Source organism: Eptesicus fuscus, chromosome 10 (genome assembly GCF_027574615.1).
Source record: "Eptesicus fuscus isolate TK198812 chromosome 10, DD_ASM_mEF_20220401, whole genome shotgun sequence".
Taxonomy (NCBI): domain Eukaryota; kingdom Metazoa; phylum Chordata; class Mammalia; order Chiroptera; family Vespertilionidae; genus Eptesicus; species Eptesicus fuscus.
Window position 1 is genome coordinate 23,911,661 of NC_072482.1, and position 15,755 is coordinate 23,927,415.

The 15,755-nt window shown below is 34.9% G+C and overlaps 1 protein-coding gene across 2 annotated transcripts in view; it reads right to left on the reverse strand.

Annotated features, from left to right (window-relative positions):
* The window catches only part of COL21A1 (collagen type XXI alpha 1 chain), a 116,832-nt gene that overhangs the window by 48,743 nt on the left and 52,334 nt on the right, over window positions 1-15,755 (reverse strand). For both annotated transcript variants that reach the window (XM_054721961.1, XM_054721962.1), the window contains 4 exons: window positions 6,060-6,113; window positions 5,532-5,583; window positions 4,626-4,681; window positions 4,457-4,510 (listed from right to left, as the gene is read on the reverse strand). In XM_054721961.1, coding sequence (XP_054577936.1) covers window positions 4,457-4,510; window positions 4,626-4,681; window positions 5,532-5,583; window positions 6,060-6,113 — 216 coding nt within the window. The remainder of the gene's footprint in view (window positions 1-4,456; window positions 4,511-4,625; window positions 4,682-5,531; window positions 5,584-6,059; window positions 6,114-15,755) is intronic.

Below are 15,755 nucleotides of genomic sequence, written 5' to 3' on the forward strand. Positions count from 1 at the left end.
AATTCTTACCCCTTTATCTCACTGTTCATATGCTTCACTTGCTTATGCAAACCCCAGGCCTGACTGAAATCAAACTGTAAGCCTCTTCAGACCCACGATTGGGCTTCTAAGTATAGACATGGGAGAGAAGAAATAGTACAATAGTCACACAGATTGGAACTTCCAGCTTCAACTAGACTTCAGTGAAGCTTCTATATTTATTCCCTTGATCTCCTCTTTGCCACAGTTTCCACACAAATATATGAAAAGTTATCCAATCAACAAAAATTGCCTTTCTGTCCCATCTCTCAACAGCTGACAACTCCCACTTTTTTTTTTTTTTTAAGAAAACAAGTCAAACATCTTGCCACCAAACCTATACACTTACCTGCATTTGCATTTTTTACAGTGAAATCATTGTCCCTCATATAATCTAAGATAATCTTACAACTCTGTTCCATATCCCATTCACTTCCCATTTTGAATGAGATGGAGTTCTAACCTAGATTTATCTACTTGCTGGCCTTCTACTCTTGGATGTGCCACAGACTCTTAAATGAACACATTATACTTCAAACCTCTCCACCCCCTCAACAGAAGATATAGTCAACACTTTCCAGTAAACAATTTCATTGTTTAAAGTAATTTGTAACTTCACTACACATAAAAAAGGAGATACTCTAAGAAGCCTAGCAAGCCACTCAAACTTTTACATCCTGCCTACTATTTCAAGTCTAAATATATATGACATTTCAAACTGCAAAGAATTGGCAGACAATACCCAAACAAAACTACTGAAAGAGAAAATATAAAATCAAAATCAAAACTTTTCAGTAAGTTTCCCTCACATAAAAATAAACACAAAGCAGAAGAAAATTGTAAAAAAGTACTGCAGCCTAGATTAACATTATACAAGCATTTTCAGATGTTAAAAAGGGGAATATATAAAATAAGAATTAAATTAATTCAAGAAATAAATTGAAAAGACAAAATCATCTTGGATATATATGATTACTAGAAACCAAAGGGAAATAGATTTAATTTTAAATTTAAAAAGGCACTGAGGAGAGTCCCAGCTGAGTAGTTCAGTTGGTTGGAGCATCCTCCCATACACCAAAAAGGTTGTGGGTTTGATTCCAGGATAGAGCACATACCTAGGTTGAAGGTTGATCCCAGATCAGGGCATGTACAGGAGGCAACTGATTGATGTTTCTCTCTCTCTCCTCCCACTTCCTCTCTCTCTAAAATCAATAGAAACATATCCTCAGGTGAGAATATTTTTTTAAAAAGGCATCAAGGGGAAACTAAACATAGCCCATAAAAATAAAAATTTTAAAAAGGATGAGAAACTGAAAGAGACAGAAGACAGCCAAAGAAGTCTCAACACACCTATAAACCAAAGCAATGTAAAAAAAAAAAAAAAAAGGTTCTATTTAAAACTAAAATGCAAGAGAACATTCCAGCATGAAAAGAAACACTGAATCTACTTATTACAAGTATTTTGGAATACCTGAAATTCTTAATTCTCATACATAAATTATGCTATTGGACTTTAAACATTAAGTTAAAAATTAAAAAATTAAAAACTCTCTGGGCTTCCATACAAAAACACAAAGCCACTTACAAAGGAAAGACAATTAGGCTGGCATGAGTAATCTACATGACAGTAGTGGAGCAACATTTTCAAGAAATTCAAGGAAAAAAGGTGAGATAAGGGTTTTATAATAGCTAGCCAAGTTGTCATTCAAGTAACAAGAATATAGAAGAATATGTTACAATATAAGAATTTAGAGAATACTGTATTTGCAAGCCCTATATAAGGAATACAGTCATAGAGGAGAATTTTCATCAGACTTAAGTTATGACGATGAAATATTGGTCAAGGAACTGGTGATGAACACTAAATATATTTAACTGCTGATCTGAAAGAAAGGTGAGCAAAGACTAGAAAAATAGTTTCTAAGTATTATATGATCTGAAAAAGTAGAAGTGATATAATTAAACAAATAAGGAGAATGGAAAGGGGAAAGTAGAGTAAGTTCATTAATTGTAACATAGATAACATGGTTATCATTTAAAGTTAGCAAAACAAAACAAAGATTAGATGCCTAAGTAAGGTAAAGGATGACTAAGGGAATTCTGAAGTGTTTATATACTACAAAAGGCATTAGTATAAAGACCATTTGTAGTTAGTACTGCTATATGGTATATTTGAAAGTTATTAAGACAATAAATTCTAAAAGTTCTCATCACAAGAAAAAATTTTTTTCTTTATCTTTTTTTGTATCTATATGATGGATGTTAACTAGTCTTATTGTGGTGATCATTCACAATATATGTAAGTCAAATCATTATGCTGTACACCTTAAACTTACATAGTTCTGTATGTCAAAAATCTCAATAAAACTTAGTGGGGGGAGGAAGACAATTAGAAAAAAATACATATAAATCTTCCTAAATCCCAAAGAAAACAACAGACCAGATGGAGAAAGAAGCATAATAAATATAAGATAATGAATGTACTAAGTATAACAAAATTCTAACATAAGTATTATGACAAAGACCAAATCTATTAGCCTAGGAATAAAAGTAGATTCAATTAATGTCCTAAAAGAAAAATATTTCAGATTGCTTTGAAAAAGCAGAGTTTAACTTTATGCTGGACATGAGAAACAACGAAAATAAAAAGATTCCAAGAGCTAATGCTAACATGATAGAAGGAGAGGCAAAGGTCTAGTAAGCAAAGAAAGATGATCAGAAAGGAGAAATGTAATCCTGTTATAATTCAATGTTGAATTCAAGCTAAAAATTAATAAAGGAGACAGAAAATGAAATTTTAAAATGCTAAAGCCACAATTAAAAATGAAGATGTAACAGTTATAAATATCTATGCAACAAATAACATAAAAAAACACCTTCATGAAACAGAAGATGGCACTAATATGATACCATCATACCAAATAGGACAGCACCCTGCCCCAGACATACAACCCAGCTATTCTAGGTATCAACATCCCACCCCGAAATTAAAACATACCCAACTCAGATGTCTATAAGAATATTGATATCAACATTATTCTTAACTATCAAATATAGGGAGTAAGTCAAATGTTCATCAACTGATGAATGAAAATAATAAGGTTGCATATATCCAAATGACTAAATACTGCATGATTACATTTCATTGAAATTTTAAGAGTGGTATAAATAGTGACAGAAAGCAGAGCAGTAGTTGCTTAGTGCCAAAGGGTAGGGTTAGTAATTAACTGCCAAGGAGAATAAGAGAACTCTTTGGGGTTACAAAAATTCTAAAACTTGAATTTGGTGGTAGTTACACGAAATGAGTAAATTTTATTTATACATAAATTGTACTTCAATAAAGCTATAAAAATGACACTATTTACAATAGCATCAACAATATTATACACTTGGGAAAACTAAAAAAATACTTGCTACACCTTTATAAAGGAAACTATTAAAAATTTTAGAGACATTTAAATAGGAACTAGGTAAATTAGAAATATACCATGGATAAAATAAACACAAACACATACATGGCTTTCCCTTTTCTAACCATGTGATCAAATTTAGTATTACCAATAATAGGACAGATATTATGTGCTTCCTACTGGAATGTAATAGAAAGCATAAATTATCACCTATATTGTATTGTCAAAACATTTATCCTGAATGCAATCATAAAGATAACATTCAAACAATTTCTTTAATATTGATACAATAATAAAAAGGGGTCACCTTTAGATTAAAAGAGTAAAAAGTCATGTCATCTGTGAATGAGTCATTTTATGTGTCAACAAAATATATGTATTAATATTATGTGACTAGGCAATAGTGCCCAGATATTTGGTCAAATACCAGTCTAGATAGTTCTCTGAAGGAGTTTTTAAAGATAGGATTAATGTTTAAATCAGTAAACTTTGAGTAAAACAGATAACCCTTCATAATGTGGGTGGGACTTATCCAATGGGCTGAAGGACTTCAGAGTAGGCAAATCCAGAGAGACAGAAAGTAGGTTAGAGGTTGCATAGGCCTGGAAATGGAGGAATAATAGCTTGGGTAGAAATAGGGAGTGACTGCTAATGGGTATAGGATTTCTTTTTGAGGTGATGAAAATATTTCAAAATTAGACTCTAGTGATGATTGCATAACTGAAAATATACTAAAAAACATTCAATTGTTCTGAAACCTGAAACTATTAGGAGACGGAGCTAAGAACTTAAGCCTCTAACCAACCAAACAAACCCATCAACCTTTTAATATCCTGAAATTTTATTTCTAACAATAAGAATTCACTATAGAGTCAAAAGTAATGTAGTATCATTTTTAAATTACAGTAAAATAACTTTTAGCTCATTAAGTTTACACCAGTGCCATATGAGAAGAAGTCAAATATTGGTACATTTTTCTAATGTACATTCATAAATTACGTAAGTTGTTCTGTTCTTTGTGTAAGTACCTTATAACCAGGACTACCCATTAATCCATCCTTTCCATGTCGTCCTGGTTCTCCCTGAAAAATAAATACATTTATTTTAATATATTTTGCAACAATTTTTAAAGAAATATACTATCAGATAATTTTTATTCAAAGCAAGATGTGCAAGAACTTTTTCTGTCAGACTCACAGCACGTCCAGGAAGGCCAGGAAAACCAGCATTTCCCTTTTCACCTTTTGCACCCTGCATTAAAAAGAGAACACTTAAAAAACAATCCTTACAATATTCTCTTAAACTTCCAACTCAAACTTAAGTAGGAAAGTAAGTTCACCTCATTATGGAATGACAGAATTCATGGAACTACCGTTTATGTTGGCTTTGCAGCTTATTGGCGGAGTATTATTTTATCAGGCCAGTGGACAAAACATAAGACATTGAAAATATTGATGGATGCAGAATTATTACAAGCATCGAAACACAGAAGCCACATCTTGGAAAAATTAAAAAGGCGATGAGTATTTTATTTATTTTTAAATATATTTTTATTGATTTCAGAGAAGGAAGGGAGAGGGAGAGAGAGATAGAAACATCAATGATGAGAGAGAAATCATTGATTGGCTGCCTCCTGCAGGACCCACACTGGGGAATGAGCCTGCAACCAGGGAATGTGCCCAGACCGGGAACCAAACCATGACTTCCTGGTTCATAGGTCAATGCTCAACCACTGAGCCACACTGGTAGGGCAGCAATGAGTATTTTAAATATACGAAGAATATAATCTTCCTTCAATGTGAAGAAATAGGAAGGCCCATAAGTCAATTGTCAATGGACATGCAGCTACCACTCCCAAGGAATCTCTCCCCGTAATTATTTTAAAAGTTCAAAATGATCAATAAGACAATGTATTCTCATAGAATATCATGCAAAATAATCACCAGTTATTACTTCATTTTCTCATTGTTTTTAATAAGTTCCCTGAGCAATAGGAATAAAACTAATTGCTATAATGGTGGGCTGGGACCAAATTCAAGTTTTCTATTTCCATTACGTTGAAAGTTCAAAATGGATACTTTGTTTTGTGATCCATACTTCCCTTTTTGCCATAAAATCCAGGTGATCCTTTATCTCCTTTGGGGCCCATTTCACCCTAGAAGACAAAATACAAATATTGAATTTTAGAGATATATGAATATTTTCCTCAGAGATTAAAGAAAAAGCAATACCAATCATAAACAAAAGAATTTAATATGCCAACATCAAAATAAAATATTTTAAGCTTTGCTTACAAAAGTTGTAGTCTCCAGGCTTTATAAAGAAAAACAAGGCAAAATAAGGATAGTTCATCCTATAACAGGGCCTACAGTGTAGGACTTATAGTTAAGAGAACTTCTATATAGTAAAGCTCATAAATTTTAAACACTTCAATATTTATGACTGGAAATTTTAAAGAATGTTGGAAAAGCCTTATGTGAACTATATTAATCTTAACTTAATCATTTACTTTAACACGATAAATAAATGCTTTATATATGAGCATTTATTTATAACACATTTGTGATATAAAGCTTGAAATCTGAAACAATATATGGCATTGCTGAATTTAAAAAGACCAGATTCCTTCACCTTTGATCCTGGCATTCCATGAAGCCCAGGAAAACCAGGAAGTCCACGGTCACCCTGAAAATAAAACTGTAATTAATGAAAGAAAATACATTTCAGCCTAAAAAATAACAGCATATATTTTTCAACATTATTCTTTTCAAAATCCATTGAAAATAAAACTGTGAACAGTTAAATGTATATCTACATTAAAGCCCTCTATCTTTGAAAGATTAATGTTCATTTATCCTGTAATCCAATCTCCACCTTGATTTCTCCCACCTGCATACAATCTTCCTTATGTTCCCTTCTTAATTTCAAATGCATAAAAGAAGCTGTAAAACTGTTATAGTAGGGAGCATTTGAGATCTTGGTCTCTGGCATATGTCGTCAGTTTGGCTCAAATAAACTTATAAAAATTTGCTACAGGTTTGGATGTTTCTTAAATAACAAATTTATTCACCTTTTACCATCCTATATAATAAAAGGCTAATATGCAAATTGTCCCCTTGACCGGGAGTTCGATCAGGGGGCAGGGCCGGCCAGCCAACTGCCTGCAGCCCCTCCCTCTGGCAGGCCTCATCCTCGATCGGTCCCCACACCTCGATCAGGGCGGGCCAGCCAGACCCCACCTGTGCACGAATTCATGCATCAGGCCTCCATAAAATATATTTGTATCTGGGCACATAGCTGCCCAACTAAAGACTATATTTCCCAATCTCCTTTACAGTTAGTCACAGCTATGTGACTAAATTCCTGATAATAGAACGTGTATAGCACTATGATATGCAACTTCTACATCATTGATTAAAAGGAAACTATTGCTATGACTTTTCTTTCATTCTTCCCATCAGATCAGAATGCATATATGATAGTGACTAGTGATATAGCCTTGACTATGTAGAAGAAAACATGCTAGAGAGATTAGAACAAAAAGAGGGAAAAACATGAGCCCCTGAATTCTTAGACAATGAATTACATAAAAAACATTTTTCTCATTTATGCCACCACTGCATTTTGAAGTTTGGGGAGGGATTGATTTTTTTAAGTATAAACAGGAATAGAATTTTTTTAAATCTATTTTATTATTATTATTATTTATTTATTTATTTTAGAGAGAGAAATGGAAAGAAAGAGAGAGTTTACCCTTGACTAATTTTTCACCAGAGATTAAAAACAATCTGGAGTATGTGTGTGCGTTTGTATGTGTTTGTCTGTCAGAGGGAGAAAAGACCCACTAAAAGCCCATACATTCTAGAGTTTGTCAACATAAGAAATATTTTTATGAGTTTATTTAAGCCAAGCTGTCAACACACCAGGAATCAAGATCTCAAATGCTCCAGAAAATGATAGTTTTGCAGTTTCTTTTGTACATTTGGAATTAGGAGGTAAAGTAAGGAAAATTGTATAAAGTTGGGAAAAAGCAAGGAACAAGTTAGTTAATAATACCATGTGTTCCCGTAAGGGTGGTCATGACACCCAGGGGTCTAAAAAGGAGGGTCACTCCGGCATTTTAAAGGTGTGTTAACCAGATGCACAAGAACAATGGACAGGACTTGCTTAAGGCAAAGATAAACCTTTTAACAGGGTTGGGGCTTGATTTCCACCATGATCTACACAGTTAGGAATCTGTGATCAGATCACCCTATGAGGTTATTTTGGTCAGACTTATTACCAGACTAGAAGCCCAGTGCATGAAATTCGTGCACTTGGAGGGGGCGTTCCTCAGCCCAGCCTGCGCCCTCTCGTAGTCCGGGACCCCTCAGGGGATGTCCACCAGCTAGCTTAGGCCAGGAGATTGGGCCTAAGCCGGCAGTCAGAGATCCCTCTCGCAGTCTGGGACCCCTCGCTCCTTACTGCCCGACTACAGCAGAGGCAGGAGAGGCTCCTGCCACCACTGCTGTGCTCACCAGCCATGAGCCTGGCTTCTGGCTGAGCGGTGCTCCCTCTGTGGGAGCACACTGACCACCAGGGGGCAGCTCCTACATTGAGCATCTGCCCCCTGGTGGTCAGTGAATTACGATTAATGAATCGTAGCGACCCACAGGTTGAGAACCGCTAGCAGCGTCGCATAAGACCATCGGAAAACACAGATATTTACATTACGATTCATTAACAGTAGCAAAATTACAGTTATGAAGTAGCAACGAAAATAATTTTATGGTTGGGGGTCACCACAACATGAGGAACTGTATTAAAGGTTCGCGGCATTAGAAAGGTTGAGAACCACTGTACTAGAGAGAGAAAAGAGATTAAAGAGAACAACTGAAGGTAACTCTTAGAGGGCTGAAATGAGATAACCAGGCTAGATTAAGATCCACTTGATAAAATGGAATTTAGCTGGGCATTAAATACTTGATAAAACTACAGAAGAAAGGGACAAACCAGGATTTCCTATTAAGACTAAAAAAAGTCCCAGCTAAGCCTTCTATTCTCTGCTTAGGAGTTATAGGAGCTATAACGTTCAAACTTTAATTTCCTGGAAATGAGAAACAACGCTCAGATGAAGTGAGGAGTCCAGGAGCATATTCATCAGCATTGGGACAAAAAAATATAAAATATGTACCTTCATGTACATAAGCAAGATTTTTAAGTAAAATAAAAAGGCATGGCAGCCACATTAACATCCAGCAGTTAAGGGGGCTGGGGAGAGAAAGGGGAGCAGAGAAACTTAATGAACAAAATGGTTGGGAATATTGAGGTAGTATCTACAAAATATAAAACATGAGAAAGTGTGATCCAAACACATTATACTCAGCCAAGTTCTGGTCAAGGTTTAAAGGTAATTAGTAGCAAACGTGGTAAAGTGAAGCCAAAGTTTATCCACAATGGGCATGTAATGTGAAAGACAAATAAATGTTCTTGTGTTGGCCACTGAGTCATTGAGTCATCTGTTACTGCAGTACAGCTTAGCCTAAATTAACTAATATAAAAAATTAGTATAGTAGAAAGAGGAGGCTGCCAAAACATCAATATTAAAAAATATATATGGCACTGTTTATATGGGGTTATGTAGTGAGCAGTGAAAAACAGTTATTGGAGGATGGAAAAATATTTATTCATGTAATGCTATGGTGAATATTTTATTTAAAATTTTCTTATAACTTGCAAAGGCAAATAATGCATCAAATGAACTTGTAGCTAGAGTAAAGAACTGAGAAAACAATGTTAGTATCATGAATTGACTGGTATTGGCTTAATTTAACAAGGTACTATAAAAGATGAAAAAAATTGGCCAGTTTGCAAGTAGTAAATAAAATAGATCACATCCAAAGTACTGGGATTAGCAACTTTTTCTTCATTTCTAACAGATAAAGAACTTCAATGAAAACTCAGCCTCTGTGAAGGACCAAATCAAGGGTATGAGTATAAGTAACATTTTTAAATTTTCTAAATCAATTAAGGTTTAAGGTGGGTCCACCAATAAGTCCTTTCAAGCTGGACATAATGCCTAGAAAAAGAAAAGAAAAAAGAAGCTAAGGATGGTCCTAGCAGGTTTGGCTCAGCAGATGGAGCATAGGCCTGCAGACTGAAGGGTCCTAGGTTCGATTCCAGTCAAGGGCATATGCCTGCATTGCAGGCTCAATCCCCAGTGTGGGGTATGCAGGAGGCAGTCAGTCAATGATTCTCTCTCATCACTGAAGTTTCTATCTCTATCTCCCCTCTCTCTGAAATGAATAAATATATATACATTTTTTTAAAGAAGCAAAGGATATAGGGAATGTCTGATAAATTCAAGTCTCCTATTATTAATTATTAATAATTAATGTAGAGAGGACCACACTGATACAGGATTGTATGTTTGTGTTGTTTTTTGTTGTTTTGTTTTTGTTTTTTAATCCTTACCTGAGGATATTTTTCCATTGATTTTTAGAGAGAGTAAAAGGGAGGGGGAGAGACACAGAGAGAGAAACATCGATGTGAGAGGAACATATCAATTGGTTGCCTCCCTCATGGGTAAGAATTAAGCCTGCAACTGAGGCATATGCCCTTGACCAGAATCAAACCCAGGACACTTCAGTCCTCAGGCTGGCGCTCTATCCACTGAGCCAAACCAGCTAGGGCAAAACAGGATTGTAGATGCTGGTAGTGGCTGGAATAAAAAAACCAAAGGTACAAAATTACAAATATATGTATGCCATTGATAGAGTTACACTACCTAAAGAGCCACAAACATGGACTAAAAGTGACTGTGACTATTTGAAAGTTAAAAAGTAAAGTTGCATAGTCTCACCACTATTTTTAATGTTCTTATAGCCAGTTTTCACTAGCCCATGAATTTTGACAAAATATAGGAAGAAGGTAAAAACTAGAAGGAAAAAAACAAATTATCTTTATTGATGATTATACATTTATTATGTCTAATATCCTACAAAAAATATAAAGAAAAATAGTTAATTGTTGTTTAAAAATTAATAAAAGCAGTATTTTATATATAACAATAATCAATATGAAAATATATTTAAGTAAAAATCCCATTTTTAGTAGGAAAAAAGAGGTAAAATTTCCTTGATATAAAACTTAGGTAATGTTGAGGACCAATACAAGAAAACATTAATATTATTCCATTGAGATTCAAGATTAAATAAAAAGATAAATCATAATTTTGAACAGGAAAACTCAGTATTGAGATTACATCAATGCTTATAAAGTTTATTCATAAATTCAAAGAAGTCCTAATTAAAATATGAATAAGAACTTCTAAAAAATTAAAGAAAAGATACTGAACTTTATCTGGAAAAATAAGCCTGCAAGAATAGCCAGGAAAATTTTAATTGTAGAAGGACTGGCCCTGCCAATATTAAATCGCATTATGAAGTAACAATAATTAAAAACAACTTGGCACTAGAGAAGATGTAGACAGATGAGTGAAACACAACGGAAAGCCCCAAACACCAGACCCCAATTAAAATGGAAATTCAGTGATAATGGTTTTTCAAATAAATGGAGTTAAAAAGTGATATTCCATATACATTGTTGAGACAGCTGGCTAACCATTTAGGAAAATAGAGGGGGAAAATATGAATGCTCATTAACTTTGCTGCAAATATAAACTATTTAAAGGTTAAAATATAAAATAATAAGATTCTAAATTAAAATCATGGGTAATTATGTTAAAAATGTAAGAATGTAAAACCTTCCTATACAGAAACAAACAAGATAAATAAAAAGAAAAATAACTATACTAGTATATATGCAAACATTTAAATTTTCTGTTGGGCTAAAAATTTTTAAAACAAGTCAAAACACATAATATATATCAGCAAAAATATTTCACATATAAAATCTATTTCTGAAAAGATGACCAGCCCAGTAGGGGGGAAAAAGGGATATGAATAAAAAGTGAGTTACAGAGAAATAACAAAATGTCCAAAAATCACATGACACAGTACTTTACTCACTAATAAATAAATGCAAATTAAATCAGTGCCATTTTCCATTGATAGTAGTGAAATTAGAAACTTTAAGGAAACTCAGTGCTGATAAGAGTGCAACAAAAGATATTTTCACATACTTGTTAGAGGAATACAAACTTTCTGGATAGTAAATAGGCAATTGTGGCAAAGTTTAATTATGAATTTAACCTTATGATCTTATAATCAATTCATGTCTGGGAAATTTCCCTATGACTATAATCAGAAACACTTACTGAGAAATATACATAAAAGATGTTTATTACTGTCTTGTTGAAAACACACACACACACACACACACACACACACACACACACACACACGATAATTGATAAAGAACCACAGAGTCCCTATGTTAGAGACTTCTTAAATTGGATAAAAACAGTTCCTATAGAGTGCAGCTGTGATTAACTTTCTGTATACAGTTTCTTTCATTAAGTCTTTTTGAAATTTCAACTTTCCTCTAAACTGGAAAATTTTACTCAACTCCCTTCTTTGGCACTTAACACTGACTGTCTTAAAATACAGTTACGTTGTATGTGTTCTGTGCTTTATAATCCCAACCTTGTTAATGATTCACTCGTATTTTTTCTTAGTAGATATGACCAACTTTTATCAATATCCAGATTCTCTCTACTCCCAAGTACAGGAAGGAATCACACTTTCCTGACTCTTGAAATTGGTGTGATTTACAAATTTTTTGCTATGGTTAATCAAAGATGAATGGGAGAGGTTTAAGAGCCACTGTTTGATTCTCCATGTACCTGCTACTATACTTATAATCCAAATGGTGAAACTTCTATTACCCTGAGCCTCCATATGAGAACAATGGGGGAAACCCTCACTGCTGCTAATTAATATGTAGTTTAATGAATAATGAACTTTTTGTTTGTTTTAACTCATGGGCATTTGGGATTTGTTTGTTATTGCAGCATAACCTACTCTATCCTAGCTGATGCCTTGCTTGTGATTAATGGTAATTTGCTGAATATACAAAATATTTTCATTTTCTAAAGTATGGTAAACAGTCAAGTCCTCCAAGATAATTTTAATAAAACAAGTGTTCTGAGGATTCACACTCTTGTTTCCATCCAAGTTTACAAGAGATTAGAATCAAAGAGAATCCAAGATTTATAGTAAGATGGTTTCATTTCCATAGCTTTCATGACATGAAGAAGCTGTCCATCTCATAAGTTGTTCCACAGCCACAGTTTCTAAAGTCAGATCCAGATTATTTATTTCAGTAGTAAGAGAATATGAAAAGTAATATTTTCAAACCTCTTATTCTTTTAAGGTTTCTCAGTGTGTTTGTTTGTTTTTAAAGGACATAATGCTTTGTACAGTAGCATAGGCATATAACTCATACATATATCTGGGGCTACATGCCCAAAAGACTTTTACTGCAAAGAGTGTGCTATTTAAAGTCTGGTGATCTGTGGCCTAGAGTGAACTATCCCTCATCCCTTAAGAGAGATGTAGACAATGAAACCTGTCTCATGGCACAATCTGCACAACCTAAACTCATTCATCCAGCCCCCTCCTCCTACTATCTACTTAGCTACTGCCAGGCATTCAGGGATTCTTCTCACAGTGCAGGCAACAGCGTGAAAGTGGAGCGAACCACACTGCTGCAAACTGCTCTGGCCAAAGCAGGAAAAATGGTGAAAAGAAAGCCACATTGAGATCAAGACATTTTATCTCAACTCCTTGATCCTTGAATGATTTCAGACAAATGATTAAGTTTTTCACTTCTCAGTTTTCTAGACTGTAAAATAGGAAAGACTTACTTCACAATTAATGTAAAAATAGGCATAGCATGACTTATTTTACTAACTGCATATGACTTTTGTTGAGGATTTCATGTGGTAAAAAAAATATGACTAAAACTGATGCAAAATATGTCTAAAAATAAAACAGAAAAATGTACACACAACAGTAAAAGCCTCGAAAAGCACCCAATACATCAAAAGCTTTACATATTTTGGTTGTTTTCTCTCCTCTCAGTTAAGAAGAAATGCTGTCTTACTCAGGCTCACACAATAATGACTTACTGGGAACTGTCCAAATCTATTCAAATATTCCTCTAACACAAGGATGGGCATTTCCCTGGGGCTTGGTGATCACCATTGGACTACTCAGGCCTAGAAAAAAAGTAGATTCCTGAGCTCCTACTACAGGGTCACTGCCATAGTTTATCAATTACCACAGAACAGCATATGCTCAAAGTGAAAATGAGAAGTTAAGTTTAGAACCAAGAAAATATGAATAACGCTGTAAAAATTCAATAAAAGTTGTAAGTTTCCCAATGATGCCAGTAGAGGAAAGTTAAACAGGACAGAAAGAGGCATAGCAGCCAATAAAAAAGGCAGGACATGGAATTACTGGTTCTTCATAATAAACTGAGATGCTGAATCCATTTTAGAGCCTTAAAATCAAAGGGTTGAAAGATCAGAAAAGTACCCAAAGAAGTACTGAAAACCTGAGCACACCCAGGTCAACACCATCTGTACAGGAGGGACTCCCACCCTGACTTCAGAGACTATTTAGGGAGGCACAGCTAGTGCTGCTTTGGAAGAGCCTCTGAGGAAAGAATGTAGGAAAGAAGGAAATGTGGTACCGCCTCTTCAATAAAGAGTAAAGAAAGTTTTTCAGAAAGTCCGGGTTATAACAATAATTCCATGGATTCTCTGGATTCAGATAAAGCAAAATATTGTATTAGAAAGCAGAATATGTATATGTGTGTATATGTCTTCATTTAATAATATTTTGATTATTTAGCATATCAATTATAACATTAATTATATCAACACATTAATCATTACTATACTTATCACCAATAGTACATTTATATATTTGCTATATAAGTTTATATTCCTACTAGAGGCCCATGCACAAAATTCGTGCATGGGGGTGGGTCCCTCAGCCCGACCTGCACCCTCTCCAATCCCTCATCCCTTAAGAGAAATGGATCCCTCTCACACTCCGGAACCACTGGCTCCTAACCGCTCACCTGCCTGCCTGCCTAGTGCCCCTAACTGCTCTCCCCTCCTGGCCTGATCCCCCTAAGAGTCTAACTGCTCTCCCCTCCTGGCCTGATTCCCCTAACTGCCTATCTGCTCTCCCCTCCTGGCCTGATCACCCTAACTGCCTATCTGCTTTCCCCTCCTTGCCTGATCCCCCTAACTGCCTATCTGCTCTTCCTTCCTCTCTGCACCCTTCGGATCCCTGGCCCAGGTGCTGAGAGCTCTCCACTGCGGCCCCGCCCACATCCTGATTGGTCATTACGTGACGGCGTCTTGGACAATTTGCATATTCCTCTATTATTAGTATAGACAAGTTTATATTTCATCACCCCAACATTTAGAGAATGGAAAGTGGAAGAGATGATAAGAAATAAATTATGAAAAAGTAACCAGTAAGGCAAGAGAAAGCATATGAACATGTGATATTCCAGAAGTCAGGAGAAGAAATCATTCCAAGAAGAAGAAAATAGTCAATTCATTCAAAGAAGAAGGACATATTCAATATCTTGTTGTATGTCTCAAATACTGCCGATAAGCAGAGATTATTGGAAAACACTGACTAATGGATTTTAAAGATGGTAGACATTAGTGATCTAAATATGCAGCAGATGGTTGGGATAGAAATCCTACTGGTGTTTTAAGTGGGAAAGAAAGTGAGAAAGTGCAAGTGAGTAAAGGCATGCTTACACTGGAATGGGAATGAGAAATGTGGTAGTAAATGAAGGAGGCTATGGGATTGGTTTGAGATGGTCATTTTGGGCTATTGGGATAATTTAACCAGAAAAGATAAACATTACTGACACAGAAGAAGGGATAGTTAATAACACTAAGTAATGGAGAAGGATGGGATCCCGAGCACAAGAGGAAGGTTGGTATTATATATGGATGGTTCATTCATATTAACAAGAGAGAGGCAAAATATAGGTACCTATACAGGTAAGAGGATATATGCAGAAGAAAGGAGTTTAGAAAATTTCTGTCTGCTTCAGATGGGCACTTTAACATGTAGATAAAAGCTAAAAAAATAAATCAAAGGTATTTCCAAAACATTTACCTTATGTAATCAGCACGATAGTGGCTTCAATAAGCAAATCATGATTATCACATCACAAAATCTATAGCATTTAATACTGACCAAGCACATGCTTGGTCTCATTTAATCTTCAAGCAAGGCTATAAAATAATATCATGGCCCCCACTTTCTAGATTTTGAAAACCAGGTTTAGAGAGATTAAGAAGTATGACTGGGTGGTTAAGTAGCCTAAATTCAGAGCTCAGCCTGT